The sequence below is a fragment of the Phascolarctos cinereus genome, unplaced genomic scaffold, assembly GCF_003287225.1.
Source record: "Phascolarctos cinereus isolate Bilbo 61053 unplaced genomic scaffold, phaCin_HiC Scaffold_4;HRSCAF=312, whole genome shotgun sequence".
NCBI classification, from domain to species: Eukaryota; Metazoa; Chordata; class Mammalia; order Diprotodontia; family Phascolarctidae; genus Phascolarctos; species Phascolarctos cinereus.
This window is the reverse complement of record NW_027555847.1, coordinates 209,825,400-209,845,642: the sequence shown is the minus strand read 5'-3', so window position 1 is coordinate 209,845,642 and position 20,243 is coordinate 209,825,400. Positions and strand designations below refer to the sequence as shown.

Below are 20,243 nucleotides of genomic sequence, written 5' to 3'. Positions count from 1 at the left end.
TCTTTTTACTCTATTCTGTTTAATGGCTAGTTTAAAAAACATTTTCCATGCCCACAGACAAGATTCTTTAAAACTATGTTGCCAAGAATACAAGATAAGGTTTTTTTAAAAAAAAAATGAAACTCTAAAAATTAAACTTGTTTTATGTTGGTGGATGTTAGGAGCAAAGACAGAACCAGTCCAAGGTAAGAACAAGAGATTTTTTTAAAATTTAAATATTTTCAGTTCCAAATTTTCTCCTCCTTCCACTTCTCCACTCATTGAGAAGACAAGAAAAATGATACCCATTATACATGTGAAGTCATGCTAAACATATTTCCACATTAGCTATGCTGCCAAAAAAAAAGCAAGAAAAATAAAACGGAAAAAAAACCCCCAAGGTTTAAATGCACTAGAAGTTCATTAATTCTCTCTCTGAAGTAGATAGCATTTTTCATCTAAGTTGTCTTTCACAGTTGATTATCATTACAAGATTGCTGCTACTATGTAAAATGTTCTAGTTCTGCTCACTTCATTTTGGATTAACTCATATAAATCTTTCCAGGTTTTTCTGAAACCATCTACTTTGTCATTTCTTACAGTACAATAGTATTCTATCACAATCATATACCACAACTTGTTCAGCCATTCCCCAATTTAAAAGTATCCCCTCAATTTCCAATTCTTTGCTACTACAAAAAGAGCCATTATAAATATATTTTTTTTCCTATTTCTTTAATCTCTTTGGGGCAAAGACCTAGTAATGGTATTGCTGGGTCAAAAAATATATAGTTCCAAATTGTTTTCCAGAATGGTTGGACCAGTTCACAGCTCCACCAACAATGCATTAATTTACCTACTTTTCCACATCCCCTCCACCTTTGTCATTTTCCTTTTCTGTCATGTTAGCCAATCTGATGGCTATGAGATAATACCTTAGAGTTGTTTTAATGGGTATTTTTTCTAATTTTTAGTGATTTAGAGCATTTCTTCATATGATTATTGATACCTTTGATTTCCTCTTCTGAAAACTACCTATTCAAATCCTTTGACCATTTATCAATTGAGGAATGACTTATTTTTATAAATTTGGCTCAGCTTCCCATATATTTGAGAAATGAGAACTTTATCAAAGAAAATTGTCATAAAATATTTCTCCCTGGTTTTCTGCTTTCTTTCTAATTTTGGTTGTATTGAGTTTTTTTTAAATGCAAAACCTTTTTAATGTAATCAAAATGACCAATTTTATCTTCTGTGATCCTCTTTCTCCTTTGGTCAAGAATTTTTCCCTTATCCATAGCTCTGACAAGTAATTTTTTTAATGCTTCCTTAATTTAATTATATATCATCCTTTATGTCTAAATCATTTACCCATTTAGAGATTATTTTGGTATATGATGTGAGATGTTGCTCTATGCCTCGTTTCTGCCAGCCTGCTTTCCAGTTCTCAACAGTTTTTGTCAAACAGTGAGTTCTTGCCCCAGTAGCTTGAATCTTTGAGTTTATCAAAGACTAAACAATTATGGTAATTTACTTTTCTGTATATTATATATCTCAACTATTCCACTGATCTACCACTCTATTTCCTATTCAGCACTAGATTGTTTTCATGACTATTTTTTGGTAAAAGTTTGAAATCTGGTGCTGCTTGACCACTTCACTTTTTTCATTGATTCCCTTAATATTCTTGACCTTTTCTGTTCTTCCAAGTGAGTTTTATAATTTTTTCTAATGCTATAAAGTAATGCTTTGTAGTCTGGTATAGCACTAATGAAATTAATTTAGGTAAATTGTCATTTTTGTTACATTGGCTTGATCCACTCATGAACAACTAATATTTCCCTAATTGTTTAGATCTATCTTTGTATGAAAAGTGTTTTGTAATCGTATTCATATAGTTTCTGTGTATGTCTTGGCAGGTAGATGTCCAAGCATTTAACATTGTCTGCAGTTATTTTAAATAAAATTTTTCTACTTCTTCCTGCTGAGTTTTTTTTTTTGGTAATATTTAGAAATGTTGATGATTTATGTGGGTTTATTTTATAACCTGAAACTTTGCTAAAGTTGTTAATTATTCTGATTAGCTTTTTAATTGATTCTCTAGGGTTCTCTAAGTATACTATCATAACATGCAAAAAGTGATAGTTTTGTTTCCTTGTTGCCTATTCTTATTCCTTCACACTTTATTTTTTTTCTCTTTTTGCTAAAGCTCATATTTCTTGTGCAATATTAAATAATGCTGATAATGGACATTTTTACTTCACCCTTGACCTTACTGGGGAGACTTCTAGTTTATCTCCATTATCAATAATGTTTGCTTAAAAAATTATTTAGATACTACTTACCATTTTAAGAAAAGCCCCATTTATTCTCATGCTTCCTATTGTCTTTAATATGAATGTTGCATTTTGCCAATAAATTTTTCCATATCTATCGGCATAATTGTGTTTTTCTTGTTTTGTTATTGATATGGCCAATTATTCTTATAATTTTCCTCATATTGAACCAGCCCTGCATTTCTGGTATAAATTCAACCTGGTCATTAGTATATGATCTTTGTGATGTATTGCTATAGTCTCCTTGGTTGTATTTTATTTAACATTTTTTGTATCAATATTCATTAGGGAAATTGCTCTATAGTTGTCTTGTTTTGGCTCTCCCTGATTTAGGTATCAAAACCATATTTATGTCATAGAAAGAATTTGGAAGTCTCCTTATTTTTTCATATAGTTTATATAGTATTAGTCTTAATTGTTCTTTAAATATTTGTTTGTAAATTCATCTGGACTTTGGGAATTTTTTCTTTGTTCATTTCTTTATATAAGATAGGGTTATTTAAGTATTCTATGTCCCCTTCTGTTAATCTGGGCAATTTATATTTTTGTAAATATTAATTTCATTTAGATTGTCAGTTTTATTGGCATATAATTAGGCAAAATAGTTCATTATAGTTGCTTTAATTTTCATTGGTTATATATTTACCCTTTTCATTTTTGATACAAGTAATTTGATTTTTTTAAATCAACTTAATCAATGATGTTTTTTTTTCATAAAGCCAGCTCCTAGTTTTATTTATGAGTTCAATTTTTTTTTTCAATTTTATTAACTTCTCCTTTGAATTTTCAGGGTTTCCATTTTGTTTAATTGGGGATTTTTCTTCTAGTTTTTTAGTTGCATGCCCGATTCATTGATCTGTTTTCTTTTATTGATGTAAACATTTATTTATTTATTGCTAGGCAATGGGGTTAAGTAACTTGCCCAGGGTCACACAGCTAGTATTATGTATCTGACACCAGATTTGAACTCAGGTCCTCCTGACTCCAGGGCCAGTGCCCTGTCCACTGTGCCGCCTAGCTTTCCCTGATGTAAACAGAGATATAACTTTCCCCCTATGTGCTGCTTTGGCTGTATCCCACAAATTTTGGTATGTTTCCTCATTGTACTCATTATCTTCAAATTACTGTTTCTATGATTTGTTCTTTGAGCCACTCATTCTTTGGGATTAGATTATTTCATTTCCAATTAATTTTTAATCTATGCTTCAAAGGCCCTTAATTGAATAATTTTTATTGCACTATAGTCCAAAAAAGGTTATATTTAATATTTCTGCTTCTGTTATGAGGTTTTAATACCTAAATACATGGTGAAGTTTCGTAAAAGTGCTCTGAACAGCTAAGAAAAAGGAATACTATTTTCTAATCCCATTCAATATTCTCCAGAGGTCTATCATATTTATCTTTTCTAAAATTCTGTTCATCCCCTTAACTTCTCTTATAGACATGTCTAGTTCTGAGAGGGGTAAACTGAGATTCCCCACTAGTTTTGTTTTTGCTATTTTTTCCTGTAATTCATTTAACTTTTCCTACAAGAATTTGGATGCTATTAACTTTGATGCCTATATTTAGTATTGATGTTAACTCATTGTCTATGGCTGCTTTGAACAAGATGCAGTTCCCTGCTTATCCCTTTTAATCAGGTCTATTATTGCTTTTTGCTCTGTCTGAAATGACTGCCATCCTTGCATTTTTTACTTTTACTTAAGCTGAAACAGTAGATTCTGCTCTAGCCTCTTATTTTAACTCTGTCTTTCTGTGTCAAGTGTCTCTTGTAAAAAACATTGTTGGATTTTGGTTTCTAATCATTCTACCTGCTTCCATTTTATGGGTGAGTTTATCTCATTCACATTTAGTTAAGATGGCTATCTGTATTTCCTTCCATCCTATTCTTTTTTATTTATCCCACTTTTTTTTAAACTGTCCCCTCCTTAAATGTCTATTTTGCTTCTGACCACTACCCACTGTAATCTACCCTTCCTCTTATTATCCTTCTCTTAGCCCCATTCTCTCCTACTTTCCTGTTGGGTAAGATCAATTTCTATATGCAACTGTGTATATACACACACATATATATTTATTCTTCCCCCTTTGAATCAGTTCAGATGAGAATAACATCAGTCTTGTCTGTTCTCCTCATTGTAAAAAACTCTTCCTTGTCTCTTTTATGTGAGATACTTTCCCCCATTCTTCCTTTCCTCTCATATCTTTCTTTCTCACCCTCCCGTCTTTCTTTTGAGATCATCCCAATTATGATAGACTCACATCCATGCACTCTGTAGGTAGACTCCTTCCAACTGTCCTAAGGATGATAAAGTTCTCAGGGTGTTACATGTATCATCTTCCCTTCTGGTAATGTACACACTTTAATCTTATTCAGTTCCTTATGATTTCTCACTCATGTTTGCTTTTTATACTTAAATCTATGTTTGACTGACAGATATTCTATTCAGCTCTGGTCTTTTCATCAGAAATGCTTGAAAGTCCTCTATTTCACTGAATATCCATTCATCACCCCCCCTCCCCATACCCCCATAGCATTATACTCAGTTTTGCTGGGTAGGTTATTCTTGGTTGTAATTCCAGCTCCTATCTTTCAGAATATCATATGCCATGCTCTCCACTCCTCTCATGTGGAAGTTGCTAAATCTTATATGATCCTGCCTGGCTCCATGGTGTTTGAATTATTTCTTTCTCACTGCTAGCAGTAATTTCTCCTTGACGTAGGAGGCCCTCAATTTGGCTATAATATTCTTGGAAGTTTTCATTTTGGGATTTCTTTCAGGAGGTGGTCAGTGGATTCTTTCAATTTCTAGTTTGCCTCCTGATTTTAAGATATCAAAGCAGTTTTCCTTGATAATTTCTTGATAATATTTGGGGTCTTTTTTTTGATTGTGGCTTTCAGGTAGTCAAATAATTCTTTTTGTTTGTTTGTTTTTAATTTTTTAAATTATTTTGATTTATCAACAATTACTTCTATAAGCTTTTGAGTTTTAAATTTTTCTCCCCCTCCTTCCCCAAGACGGTGTGCAATCGATTTAGGCTATACATATACATTCCTATTAAACATATTTTCACGTTAGTGCTATTGTAAGGAAGAATCAGAACCATTAGGAGTAACCACCAGAAAGAGGAAACAAAACACAACAGAAGAAAAAAAACAGCAAATAGTATTCTTCGATCTGCATTCATATGCCATAGTTCTTTCTTTGTATGTGGATAGCATTTTCCACCCTAAGTCTTTCGGAATTGTCTTAGATCTTTGCATTGCTGAGAAGGGCTGTCTATCAACATTAGTCATCGCACAGTGTGGCTGTTACTGTGTACAGTGTTCTCCTGGTTCTGCTCACTTCACTCAGCATCAGTCCATACAAATCTTTCCAGGTTTCTCTGAAGGCTGCCTGCTCATCATTTTTTTTTTTTATGCTGGAAAACTTTTTATTGTAGGTGGAGTGGGACAGCTGGACACAGTTTAGATGATTCCAATTTTGTTAGCAACATCTAAAGCATCATAGTCTGGAGCAAGTCGGACATACACCTCTTCTCTCCATCAAGTCGGATCAGCGTGTTGATCTTAGCCACATCAATGTCACAGAGCTTCTTGATGGCCTGCTTGATCTGATGCTTGTTGGCCTTGATGTCCACAATGAAGACCAGCATGTTGTTGTCCTCAATCTTCTTCATAGAGGAGTCAGTGCTCAAGGGAAACTTAATGATGGCATAGTGGTCAAGCTTGTTCCTCCAAGGGGCACTTTTCCTCAGGTATTTGGGCTGCCATCGTAGTCTTAGTGTCTTGGGTCGCCGGAATGTGGGAGACATTTGGATCTTCTTTTTGTGGCTGTAAATACTCTTCAGCCCTGCCTTCTTGGCCTTTAAAGCCTTGAACTTAGCTTCTGTCTTGGGGGGGACAACCACTTCCTTCTTCCCCTTCAGCACCATCTTGGGGGAAAAGGCTCATCATTTCTTATAGCAGAATAGCATTCCATTACAGCCATATACCACAACTTGTTAAGCCATTCCCCAGTTGATGGACATCCCCTCAATTTCCAATTCTTTGCCACTACAAAAAGAGCTGCTATAAATATTTTTGTACATGTGGGGCCTTTTCCCATTTGTATGATCTCTTTGGAATATAGCCCTAGAAGTGCTACTGCTGGGTCAAAGGGTATGCACATTTTTACTCTTCGGATGGTTTCAAATTGCTCTACAAAATAGTTGGATCATTTCACAACTCCACCATTAATGCATTAGTGTTCCAATTTTCCCACATCTTCTCCAACATTTCTCATTTTCCTGTTTTATCATGTTGTACAATCTGATAGGTAGTCAAATAATTCTTAAATTATCTCTCCTTGATCTGTTTTCCAGGTCAGTTGTTTTTCCAATGAGGTATTTCACTTTTTTTTTTCTAGTCTTCTGATTTTGTTTTATTATTTCTTGTCTCATGGAATCATTAATTTCTAAGGAATTATTTTCTTCAGGGAGGATTTGCACCTCTTTTATCATCTGGACAACTCTCATTTTAAAGAAGTTAATTTTCTTCAGTTTTTTTTATACCTTTTACCAAGCTATGAATGCCCTTTTCATAATTTTCTTGCATTATTTTCCATTTTTCCCTAATTTTTCTTCTCCCCCTCTATTCTTAAAAATTATTTTCTTTTTGCTTTTTCAAAAAAAATTCTTTATTAAGCTCTTCTGGGAATTCTTGTTGGGCATATATCCAATCTTCATTATTTTTTTCCTTTGAGGTTTTCCTTGTAGATGTTTTCAAGTCATTGCCATCTTGTGTTTGTGTCTTGAGCTTTTCTGTCACTGTAGTAGCTTTTTATTGTCACTTTTTTTGGGTTTTTTTTGCTTGTTCGTTCATTTTTCCTACTTCTTGACTTTGGACTTCATTTGGGTTCTGCTTACCTCTGGGAGAGAAAGTATGCGACTGTCCCTGAACTTCAAGCTTTTATGTCCTGTTGTTTTCACCCCTAGGTCCAGGGGAGCTTGTAAATTTTCAGTGCTTCTAAGGTAATATGATCTGGGGAAAGGTATGGTCACTCCCCTCTTGATGTGTACTCTCGTCCATACCCAGGTAGGGCCCCTGTCTGAACTGGGTAATGGGCAGTACAGTTGCCAAATGGCACCTGGTCCAGTGTCTGGTACTAGCACACAGGTCTCCTGTAATCTTTCTGACCAGGTGTTCAATCCTCTTACTCTTGCTGGTCTCAGCACCACTGCTACTGATGCCTCCAAGGCCCAAAGCTGATCTATCTTCCACCATGCCAAGGCCCCAGCCAGCCTCCAACCCCAGTGTCTGCAGACCACTTTTTCTGTCCTCCTAACCTGTTCTGGGCTAGAAAAATGACTGTGACTGTTTGTTACGTCACCTAAAATTCAATTTGACAAGTTTCTGAAAGTTGTTTAGAGAGGAATGTTGTGAGAACTTGGCAAAAATGCTCACTTTACTCTGCCATATTTGAATATTTTAAATATTTTTAATGTCAGAAAATTTTGCTCTCCATGGTACTTTGGGATAAACCAGGTTGTGTCTGTTATAGTGAACATCCAAAGACTCCAGTGGATAATGAAGGGGCCTTATTTTCCAAAAGGAGAGGGGGATATTTTGTAATTTTTGAGATTTGCCCAAGATACACAAACTGTGACAATTATGGCTATAGGGACAAAAAGTCCTCCTTGCGTTGATGGTGGGTTGATGTTGCCTCAGAAGGCATAATGAGAATAGCAGGTGAAAGGCATAGTGACAAAACCCACTTTAAAAGCATGTAAAACCACTGCTTTGCTTCATGGTTGTAAGGGATATAAGGCTCCATGCAAAGAGCAAGTTCTGAGGAGTTTTGTACCTTAAAGCAAATTGCACATAAATAAGCTATTAAGGATTTGCTAAGTGAACAACTGCATTAAAATTGCTAAAATGAGCCAAAGCCCAGCCTCCCACTTAAAAGTAAAGGGGGAAGGGGAAAGAGGGTTATTTCCCAAAAACGACAGGGGTCAATGAATAATTTTTGTCTTTAAAAATCTGAAACAATATGTTGCCTAAAATTCAATATCATTACATTTTTTTTATCCATAAAGCATGATTGCTTACTCATGCACAGGAGCAATATGCTCTCCTGAAACCTTGGTGAATTAGAGGCTAGCATCTCTGAGATGGTTAGAGGTTAGGTTGGTGAAAAACTGTGGGGTCTGTTTCACAAATATCCCAGCAGATGACTCTCTGATCATGAATTTAGAGCTGGAAAAGATCATAGAGGGCACTGTGCCCAACCCCTTCATTTTACAGATGAGGAAACTGAGTTCCAAAGAGGTTAAGTGACTTGCCAAGGGTCACACAGCTGGTCAGTGTCTGAGACAGATTCAACCTTAGGTCTTCCTTGACTCCAGGTCCAGTGATCTATCATTCACCAAACACCTCTGTGGGGAAAATGTTTTGTAGAACTTAAAGCCCTTCTCCTTCTCCTCTAAGTCTAATTAAGCCTACTTCTATCTCATGATAGTCCTCATCTGTGGAGATACTCTTTTATTTCCAAAATTAGGATAATGAAGATTGTGGCAATATGAGCCAGCCCTATTCTAATTAGAAAGCTTCTTGATTCCAAATGTAGCACTCTTTCTGTTACCTAACTAAAATCAATAGACTATAAACCTGCTGCAAAGTAATTTTAGGAATGGGCACAAACAGTAAAGACAAACATTTATAAACAATTTTTACTGAAGATTTTCATCATCTTTGAAAACAAAACACTGATTGATGTACAGTGACTATAAGTAGGGTTTCCCCTTGGTTTATCACAAAAGCACAGTCCTTTCTCCTTTTGATCTAGATTTTCCTTTTCCTATGTGTATATAATTTCAAATCAGCCTAGCCCTGTAATTTATACAGCATGTTCTTCTACTTGTGAGATTCCAATTTTGTCTATTAGAAATAGTGATTACTTTAACCTATTGTAGTATGAGTTTGCAGTGAGGCTTTGAGGCCAGAATTATAACTCACATGTTTTAGAATTTGTTTGTACCAAGTATGCATTTAATGGACAGAATTAAATACATCAATTCCTGAAAATCTGGGATAATTCCCTCCTCCCCAAAATTTCCCTGAGGTACTATGATATTTTCCACTAACAGTTAAGGGGATGGGACGATGGGATATGATATGATGAACTCTGCCAGTGTGGTAAAGGAGAAACTAGCCTACTTGGATATTAATGAAAAGTATATCTTTGAATAAAGAGAGCCAAAAAAAGATATCAGTAGAACAACCAAAATATAACTCAAATATGAAAGAAAATAAAGCCCACAGAGATTTACAAGTCTGAGGCAGTATTTGATTGCCATAGTAATTTTTAGAACTTCCAAGAAAGCTGCTAACAGGGACTGCCATATCTCTACTCTGTAGCTTCCTCTGTGTAGCTACATTATTTCCACAAAAAAAAATTAATTTTTAAAATTTAAATTTAAGCCTGAGTCTTGCTATGTTCAGACTTTCATCTAAGATGTTACTAAGATCATGATTAGAAATGATCTTTGGAAGCATATTTCCATCTAGTAGCAACACACTGATACTGATAAATTCAAGGACATTAAATTGGTGTTATTGAGAATAAGGACTCAAATTTTTGAATGTTTAAGAGAAATTACAGCGAAGACTCTATATTCTTTGTCCTTCCTTTGACTGGACTTAAGTAGAAAATATTCATCATCTAGTTTGTGCTCAGCTTACAGAGAACCTATTTCTTGGATTAAGAAACTTCATTGTGAGACTTGAGATATAATGGTTTGGAATATTTTCTTAGCTTCTCCTGGGTTTGAAGTCCACGACTCTGTAGGGGAGTGAGGGCCATTGGAGGCAGGTGAATCTGCACAAAGAAAAAATATCTTCGTCAGACGGTAAAGTGAAAACCCAGAGATTGTGATTTCCCTTTTTGAAAAAACAATAGCGTATGGGCTAGGCTCCCCACTACAAAAAAAACCCAAAAGAAATAAAGGAACTTTTAAAGAGTGTGGTGGTAATGCTACTTCAATTCTAAAACATTTTGCAGATACTCCTCTTCCCTTCCCTCTCCCCAGTTTCTGATTAGACCATCTCAATCTAGAGCAGAGGCTCTTAATCTGGGGACCATGGACCTCTCTACCCAGGGGTTCACAGGTAGATTTCAGGAAGTCAGTGAATTTGAACAGGAAGAAAAATACATCTTAATTTTCACTAACTTCTAAGTGAAATTTAACATTTTTTAAAATGAATGTAGGAAAGAGACAATTTGAGAATGGGTCCACAGTTTTTGACAGTCCATAAACTGTCAAGAGTCCAAGACACAAAAAAGGTTAAGAACCCCAGATCTAGAGTCTAAGTTGTGTTAACTGCCTTTGCAGCAGTATCATGCTTCCCAGAAACCACCAGTCACATGAGTAGAAATGCTCAGAAATTACCATGTTTGGGTGATATAGTGGATTAGTACCAACACGTGGAGACTGGACTGAGACTTACTGGCCTTGGATATGGGATCTGATAATGCAATCCTATTTCAATTCTTGCTGTGCATTCATCTATACATTGTTTAATTAGCTCTGAATCCGTAAGCTGTTAGAATAGGAAAATGAGTTAAAAAAAATGTTAGCATATTTTAATGCTACATAAAGTATTTGACTATTTTAAAAAAATTTCCTCACAGACACAACCAACAAATTCAACATTGATAATGGAAAAGTAATTTAGGTTAAATTTTACTACTTTAGAAATCCCACCTGAGAACAATCAGAAAGAAAGTAATTTCTGCCAGGCTTGAAAAAGGGACATTTCAAATTCCAAAAACTGTCTATATGTGTTCCACAAGGGCAGGTCAATTTCAAAGAGTGTAATGAACGGTGGTGTTTAAAAAACACAAAACTAAATGGAAAGGAAGAGGGAGAATTATCATTCTTATTCAAAGTTTACACTGAGACTCTGAAAAGAATTCAATATGTATCAGCCCACCAAAGAACCTCAGAGTAATTGTATGGTCTGTGTCCTATGTCTGTCTTGGACACTCCAAAGGTACTCTTGTGCTCTGGTACTGACTGGATTAGTGGAAGACAAGTTCTGAGATAAAAACTCAGGATAAAAACTTGGCCTTCTTCCTCTTTTGAAGCAGAAAGGCAAGGCCGGGTAGTCTCAGTTTCCCTAATATAACAAACTGTTACTGTGACATCTATTTTAGCAACAAATTGCAAAATTCTCATCTCTCCCTTGGGATTTTATGCACTTCATGAAATGCCTTTGAACTAGTCAGTTTTCACAGAGAGAAATGGCAACTCTTCTCACATAAGTGAAAGGGGTTATACAGGGGAAAAGCCAGCAAATATATCTAGTAAATATATTGTAAAAAGAGGTTCCTTAACGCTAAAAGGCAAACCCTAATCAATAGGCTATCAGGTCAATGACTCCTTGGACCAATCCAACTTGGACAACCCTCCCAACCCCCCAAAAAATGCTTCCTGAAAATGGAAAGGTCAACTTAAAACTTTAATTCCATTTAATAAGCATTAACTTAAAACCTGAACTTTCTCAATAAGTCAATAATGACTCTACTATGTCACAACATTAATGTTATTCAATTTTTTTTTAAAGCCAATTGGGGTTAACTGACTTGCCCAGGGTCACACAGCTAGTAAGTGTCAAGTGTTTGGTCTGAGGCTGGATTTGAATCAGGTCCTCCTGACTTCAGGGCCGGTGCTCTATCCACTGTGCCACCTTACCTACCCCTAATTCAATTTAATAAATGTAATTTAAACCCTTCTTAAGTAGCAACAATGTTGCAAAGCATATTATAGGTGCTGTATAATAAAAAAAATATTAAAGCATCAAGGTTTCTGCCCTGAAGGAGTTTACATTCTAATTAATTCAAACAACTGTTAAGCACATAATACATGTAAGAAAATGTGATAGGGATTTAAATGACTTAGCTAGACTCTGTCCTCCAGAAGCTTGTGTTCTTCTAAAGGATGGAGGATACATGTACTTAGTACGTCGGGAAAGGGAGAAGAAAAAACAATATAAGGTGCTCTGGGAAAATCTGAGTGGAGGCTTGAAGGAACCAGAAAGATTTTGAAAGGCAGAAATTAAGACAGTGAATTTCAGGCATGAGGGATGGTCTACATCAGACAGTGGAGAGCTTTATATGTCAAACTAACATCTGTATTTTATTTTAGAGGCAACTGGAAGGCACTTAAATTTTTTGTGAACAGAGAAGTGATATGGTCAAACCTGTGTTTTAAGTATATCAGTGTAACAGCTGTGTGGAAGATGAATTGGAGAAGCTGCAGAGAGAGGTGACAGAGAGATCCATTAGGAGGCTGTTACAGTAGCCAGGTGATGAAAGCCTGATCTGGGTAGCCATGTGAAGGGAGAAAAGAAGACATGTGAGAGATGTGAAGGTAGAAATGACAAGCCTCGGCTATGGTGGGTGTGAGAATAAAGAGTAAAGGATGAATCCAAGTTTACAAATCTGGGTGAATGGAAAGACTGTGTTAACTTCAACAGAAATAGGAATATCTGTCAGGAGTAGTTTTGGGAGAGAAGCCAGCGAGTTTTATTTTGGACTTGCTGATTTGAGATGCCTATGGGATATCTGTGTACAGATGTCCAAGGGCAGTTGGTGATACAAGACCAGAGCTCAGGAGAGAATGTGGTGCTAAATCTACACATTTGGTAGTTATTTGCTTGGAGATGACAGTCGAATTCATGGGACCTTATGAGATGACTGAAATAGAAAATAAGAGAGCCCAGGGTAGAGCCTGAGGTGAGACTTGAAAATCCTGAGAAGGAGACTGAGAAAAAAAATGGTCAAGCAGGTATGGAGAGAACCAAAAGAGAGCACGCTCATGAAAACAAGAGTGGGGAGAGTAACCAGCAGGAAAGGGTGAGCATTAGTATGATAGCTTCAGAGAAATCAAGAGGATAAGGACAGAAAATAGAACACTGGATTTTGAAATTGAGAGAGGTGGAGCCAAGATGATGAAAGAGAGAAGTAGTCAGATGAGCTCCCTCAAATTCCCCTCCAACAATTCTAAAATAATGCTTGTAACAGAATTCTGGAGTGGCAGAACTAACAAAAGGTGAAGTGAAAAATTTTCCAGCTCAAGAAAACTTAGGAGGTTGGCAGGAAAGGTTTGTCTCACTGGAGTGGTGGTCAGGACTGGAGCAGCACAGACCAGGCAATGCAGGCTGTGTTGTGCTGCCAGCAGTGGGCCTTGAAGGTGGCTGCTGTGGTGGCAGAAACAGCTCTGGGAACTCCCAGCTCAGGACAGGTGAGTGGAGGATTACGGGGCTGGACAACTGGTTGCAAGGAGATTTTCAGGAGATCCTTTGCTGGTGCTGGCTTCAGGAACCTGTTGCATTGCCCATAAGTAGTTCTGGGTTGCAGTCCAAAGGCCAAAACGAGCAACTAGAGCACTTGCAGCCTCAGGGTAGCAGGTGCCATAGTTAAGATTCCAGGAGGGAGAGGAGATTTAGCAGCTTCCACATTAAAAGATCAGAGAATTTGGGTATGATATTCTGAAAGGCAAGGGAGCCAGGATTATATTCAAGAATAACTATCCAGCAGCAAAACTGAATATAATCCTTCCAAGGGGTGGGGGGTGGGGATTTAATAGATTAGAGGACTTTGAAGCATTCCTGATGAAAGACCTGAGCCGAAAACTTGACTTTCAAATACAAGATTCAAGAGAAGCATAAAAAATTAAGAATGAAAGAAAACTCACAAGGTAATCAATGAGGTTAAAATGTTTATATTCTTATATGGAAAGATGAAAATTTTAACACCTAAGAACTTTATCATTGTTAGGGCAGTTAGAGCATTGACAGAGAACATGGGTATGAGAAAAAGAAAAGAAAAATTCAGAAGTGAGAAAGAGGGATGGGATTTCTGGGAGCCAAGATGGTGGAGTAAGAAATAAGTTGCTCTTACTCTCCCTTATTAACTTCTGAAAGCTCAGAAAATATCACCCCAGGAAAAACTCTAGAACGGCTGAGCCAGCAGAAAGACAGGGTGTAGCAGTCTCAAGGCCTGGGAAGCTTGGGGGATTAATGGGAATCCAGGCCCCTTCTTGCTCTGGTGGAGGGGGAGCAGTACAGGACACAGCAACAAGCCCCACCTCAGCAAACCGGGGGGGAGATCCTGAGCCCCAGTGTGGTAGAGTAAGCAAGTGCCAACACTAAGACCCCCCCCCAAGTGCCTTGGCACAGGCGGGGGAACCGGTAGACTCCAGCTTGGAAAACCACCATGTGCCCTGGCAGGCAGGAGTCCTGCAGCAGCTAAACCTCCTCATGCTTCAGCACAACTCCAGGAGGCACAGCTCCAGGCAAGCAAGTGTCCTTAGGCAGGCAAGTGTCTCTGGCAGGCAAGTGTCCTCCAGCAGCCAAACCTGCCAGTGCTTCAAAGCAGCCTGGGTAAATAGGCATCCTCCTCCAGGGCTCAGACCCTCCCCCTCCCCTCAGCACCAGGTAAGCTACTAGACCCCTAGAGCCTCCAGCTGCCAGCACCTGAACCCCAGAACACAAAGCCAGTGACCAGGTCCCTGGCCCCCAGCACAAAAAGCTTGGGTCAGTGTCCCCTGTACTTCAGCAGGAGAGCTGAACTTTAAAAGCTAGGCAATAGGCAAACATCATAAACAAGAAGCAGAAAAAAACATTGACCACAGATTCTTACTATGGGGACAGGGAAGATCAAAACACAAATTCAGAAGAGAACAACACTATCAATATACTAACATCTAAAACCTCAAAGGGGTATATGAACTGGTCTCAAGCCCAAAAAACCTTTTTGGAAGAACTCAAGAAGGATTTTAAAAGTCAAATAAGAGGTAGAAGAAAAACTTGGAAAAGAAATGAGAGGTATGCAAGAGAGAGTCAATAGCCTGGAACAGGAAGGATAAAAACTGACGGTAGAAAACAAAACCTTAAAAAATACAACTGGCCAAATGGAAAAGGAGGCACAAAAGCTAACTGAAGAAAACAATTCATCAAAAATAAGAACTAGGCAAATGGAAGGTAATGAGACATCAAGAATCAGTCAAACAAAATCAAAAGAGTGAAAAAATAGAAGAAAATGTGAAATATCTCATTGGAAAAACAACTGACCTGGAAAATAGGTCCAGGAGAGATAATTTAAAATTTATTGGTCTACCTGAAAGCCATGAAGAAAAAAAGTGCCTGGACAACATCTTTCAAGAAGTCATCACGAGGGGTCAGCTAGGTGGCGCAGTAGATAGAGCACCGGCCCTGAAGTCAGGAGGACCTGAGTTCAAATCCGGCCTCAGACCAAACACTTGTCACTTACTAGCTGTGTGACCCTGGGCAAGTCACTTAACCCCAGTTGCCTAAAATAAAAAAAAAAAAAGTCATCATGAGAAACTCCCCTGAGGTCCTAGAACCAGAAGATAAAAGAGTCCTCGAAAGAATCCACTGATAACCTCCTGAAACAGATCTCAAATTCAAAATGCCAAGGAATATCGTAGCCAAATTCCAAAATTATCAAGTCAAAGAGAAAATATTGCAAGTAGCCAGAAAGAAACAATTTAAACATCATGGAACCACAGTCAGGATTACACAGGACCATGCAGCTTCTATGTTAAAAGATTGGAGGGCTTGAAATAATGATATTCCATGAGGCAAATGAGCTTGGATTATAACCAAGGATCAACTATCCAGTGAAACTGAGCAGAATCTTTCAGGGGAAAAGATGGACATTCAATGACATAGGGGACTTCCAAACCTCCCTGAACAAAAGATCAAAGCTTAACAGAAAATCTGATCTTCAAATACAAGACTCAAGAGAGGCATAAAAAGGTAAATAGGAAAGGGGAAAAAAAACCAAAACCATATTATTAAAAAAGAGCAAGGTTTACATCCCTACAAGGGAAGATGATACCTGTAACTCTCGAGAACTGCACCTTTAACATTTCCAGAGGCCTCGGGATGGATAATGCTGTTCACAACCAAAAAAAGAACTATGGAAGTCGAATCGCTATCACTTTTTTTTACCTTCTGTTGAGTTTTGTTTCATCTTTCTGATGGTTCCTCGTATTAGTTTTAATTTTTACTTACAACTTCACTAATGTGAAAATATGTTTAATGGGTATGTAAATGTAAAGCCTATATCAGATTGTGCGCCATCTTGGGGAGGATGGTGGGGAGGAAAAGGGAGAAAAATTTTCAACTCAAAAGCATATGGAAAAAATAAAAAAATTTAAATAAAAAAAAGAGAGAACTGCACCTTTATTATGACATTTAGAAGGGGTATACATAGACAAAAGGCATGGATATAAGTTGACTTTCATGTGATGATAAAAAAACCCTAATAAATTAATCTAACTAATTAATCTAATTAAGTGGTGAAAAGGGTTACTGAGAGAAGAGGGAAAAAGGAGGCAGAAAAGGGTAAATTACATCACATGAAGAAACACAAAGACCTATTACAGTAGAGAGAAAGAAGGTAGGGAGATGAGCATTGTTTCATCAGATCTGGCTCAAAGAGGGAATAACATAATCAGGTATAGAAATCAAACTCACCCTAGAGGAAGTATGAGGGGAAAGGGGAAAGAAAAGGGAAGAGGGGGCGGGATAGAAGGAAGAGAAGAAGTAATAAGAGAAAAGGGGAAGAAAAGGGAGGAGGCTGATAGAAAGAAAGGCAGATTGAGGGAAGTGGTGGTCAAAAGCCAAAACTCTATTGAGGAGGGAAAGGGAAAAAGGAGAGAGAAGAGCATAAGGGGGGGGGGAGGAATAGGATGGAGAGAAAGACACAGATAGTAATAATAACTGTGAATGTGAATGGGATGCAAAATGGATTAAAAAACATAATCCTACAATACGTTGTTTACAGAAACACATTTGAGGCAAAGGGATAAACACAGAGTAAGGTAAAAGATGAGAGCAGAATATAGTATGCTTCAGCTGAAGTAAAAAAAGCATGGGTAGCAAGCTGATCTCAGATAAAGCAAAAGCAGAAACAGATCTAATTAAAAGATATAAAAAAGAAATAAAAGAGATCAGGAAGGAAACTACATCCTGCTAAAAGGTACCACAGACAATAAAGTACTATCGTTGTTAAACATATATGCATCAAGAGGTATAACATCCAAATTCTTAGAGGAGAAGTTAAGGGAGTTCAACCTCCCTCTCTCAGAACTAGATAAATCTAACCACAAAATAAACAAGCAAGAAGTTAAGGAGATGAATAGAATTTTAGAAAAGTTAGATATGGGGACCTCTGGAGAAAACTGAATGGAGAGAAAGGAATATACCTGTTTCTTGGCAGTATATGGCACCTGCACAAAAACTGACCATAAAAACCTCACAATCCTTTGCAGAAAGGCAGAAATATTAAATGTACCCTTTTCAGATCATGATGCAATAAAAATTACAAGTAATAAAAGGCCATGGGAAGACAGACTAAAAATTAATTGGAAACTAAATAACTTAATCCTAAAGAATCAATGGGTCAAACAACAAATCACAGAAACAATAACTTCATCCAAAAGAATGACAATAATGAGACAACATATCACAACTTATGAGATGTAGAGAAAGCAGTTCTTAGGGAAAGTTTTATATCTCTCAATGCTTACATGAATAAAATAGAGAAAGAGGAGTTAAATGAATTGGGCATGCAACTAAAAAAGGCAGAAAAAGAACAAATTAAAAATCTCCAATTAAGTACCAAATTAAAAATTCTAAAAACCAAAGGAGAGATTAATAAAACTGAAATTAAGAAAACTATTAAACAAATAAAACTAAGAGCTGGTTTTATGGGGGGAAAAAAGCAGCAATAAAATAGATAAACTTTTGGTTAAGTTGATTAAAAAAAAGAAAATGAAATTACCAGTATCAAAAATGAAAAGGGTGAAGTCACCTCCAATGAAAAGGAAATTAAAACAATAATTAAGAGCTATTTTGCCCAACTTTATGCCAATAAATTTAACAATCTTAGTGAAATGGATGAATATTTACAAAAGTGTAAATTGCCCAGATCAATGGAAGAGGAAATAAAATATTTAAATAACTCCATTTCAGAAAAAGAAATTGAATAAGCCATCAATGAACTCCCTAAGAAAAAATCTCCAGGGCCAGATGGATTTACAAGTAAATTCTAGCAAATATTTAAAGAACAATTAATTGTAATACTATATAAACTATTTGGGAAAATAGGTGAAGAAGGACGAGTCCTACACCAAATTCTTTTTATGATACAAATATGGTGCTGATAACTAAACCAGGAAGAGTAAAAACAGAGAAATAAAATTATAGATCAACTTCCCTAATGAATATAGATACAAAAATTTTAAATAAAATATTAGCAAAGAGATTAGAGCAACTTATCTCCAGGATAATACACCATGACCAGGTAGGATTCATACCAGGAATGCAGGGCTGGTTCAATATTAGGAAAACTATTAGCATAATTGACCATATTACCCACAAAACTAACAGAAATCATACAATTACCTCAACAGATGTAGAAAAAGCTTTTTTTTTTTTGGTGAGGCAACTGGGGTTAAGTGACTTGCCCAGAGTCATATAGCTTAATGAGTGTTATGTATCTGAGGTTAAATTTGAACTCAGGTCCTCCTGACTCCAGGGCTGCTGCATTATCTACTGCGCCACCTAGCTGCCCCCAGAAAAAGCTTGACAAAATACAAGAACAATTCCTATTAAAAAAAGACCAGAGAGCATAGGAACAAATGGAGTCTTCCTTAAAATGACAGGTAGCTGTGTAATTAAGAAAGAAAAATGTGGTTTGGATTCACTCCTACAATAAGACACACTCCTATAGGGAAAAGTGAAGGTAGCTTTAATTAAGATTATAATATAGGTATAGAAAATGTAGATTTATAGCAACATACAATTAGCAATATGACTATAGTCAGGCTAAGAATACAAAGGATAGCAATAATATAAGAAAATATTACCAGTTCCTGGACCAAGTAAAAACGTCTACTAAAATCATGGACACCTCTTGACACGAGGCCTTTCTTTGTTAGAGGCCCTATTTAAATCCTAATTGGGAAAGCCATCTTTGGATTCTCAACCATGGAGAGGACACTCTGCCTGGGACTTTCCCAACTGGGACCCTAAAAGCTGTACCTCGGGAATCCCCAACTTGGACTTCAGCATGAGACAGATAGAGAAATTCCATTACTGTAGACATTATAAAATATTTTATACCTGCCAAGACAAACCCAGGAACTATACAAACATTACAAAACATTTTTCACACAAATAAAGTCAGATCTATATAATTAGAAAAATAGCACTTGCTCATGGGTAGGCTGAGCTAATAAAAAATGAAAATTCTATCTAAATTAATTTACTTCTTCAGTGCCATACCAATCAAATTACCAAAAAATTATTTTATAGAGCTAAAAAAAGCCCAAAATTCATCTAGAAGAACAAAAGGTCCAGAATATCAAGGAAATTAATGAAAAGAAATGCAAGAGAATGTGGCCTAGCTGTACCAGATCTTATATTGTATTGTAAAGCAGCAATCATCAAAACTACTTGGTACTAAGAAATAGAGTGGTGGATCAGTGAGATAGGTTAGGTAAGCAAGACACAATAGTCAATGAATACAGTAATCTACTATTTGATAATTCCAGAGACTCCGGCTTCTGGGATAAGAACTTACTATTTAACAAAAACTGCTGGGAAAACTGGAAAATAGGCACAGACCAACATCTTATACCCTACACCAAGATAAAGTCAAAATGGATACGTTTAGATATAAAGGCTGATACTATAAGCAAACTAGGAGAGCAAGAAACTAGTTTACCTTTTAGATCTATGGAGAATGGAAGAATTTATGACCAAACAAGAGAAAGAGAACATTATGAAATGCAAAATGGATGATTTTGACTAAATTGAAAAGTTTTTTGCACAAAAAAAGTCTATGAAAC

The 20,243-nt window shown here is 36.6% G+C and overlaps 1 protein-coding gene and 1 pseudogene across 5 annotated transcripts in view; both read right to left on the bottom strand.

Annotated features, from left to right (window-relative positions):
• On the bottom strand, positions 1–8,916 carry LOC144456852 (large ribosomal subunit protein uL23 pseudogene; annotated as a pseudogene).
• A 92-nt stretch (positions 8,917–9,008) lies between these two features.
• LYRM1 (LYR motif containing 1) overlaps positions 9,009–20,243 on the bottom strand; it is a 37,493-nt gene continuing 26,258 nt past the window's right edge. For 4 of the 5 annotated variants that reach the window (XM_020965275.2, XM_078152883.1, XM_078152884.1 and 1 more), the window contains 2 exons: positions 10,804–10,896; positions 9,009–10,174 (listed from right to left, as the gene is read on the bottom strand). In XM_020965275.2, coding sequence (XP_020820934.1) covers positions 10,058–10,174; positions 10,804–10,896 — 210 coding nt within the window. In that variant the 3' untranslated portion in view covers positions 9,009–10,057. Of the gene's footprint in view, positions 10,175–10,803; positions 10,897–11,060; positions 11,203–20,243 lie in introns of all 5 variants that reach the window. The other variant, XM_078152885.1, reaches the window with a different exon arrangement.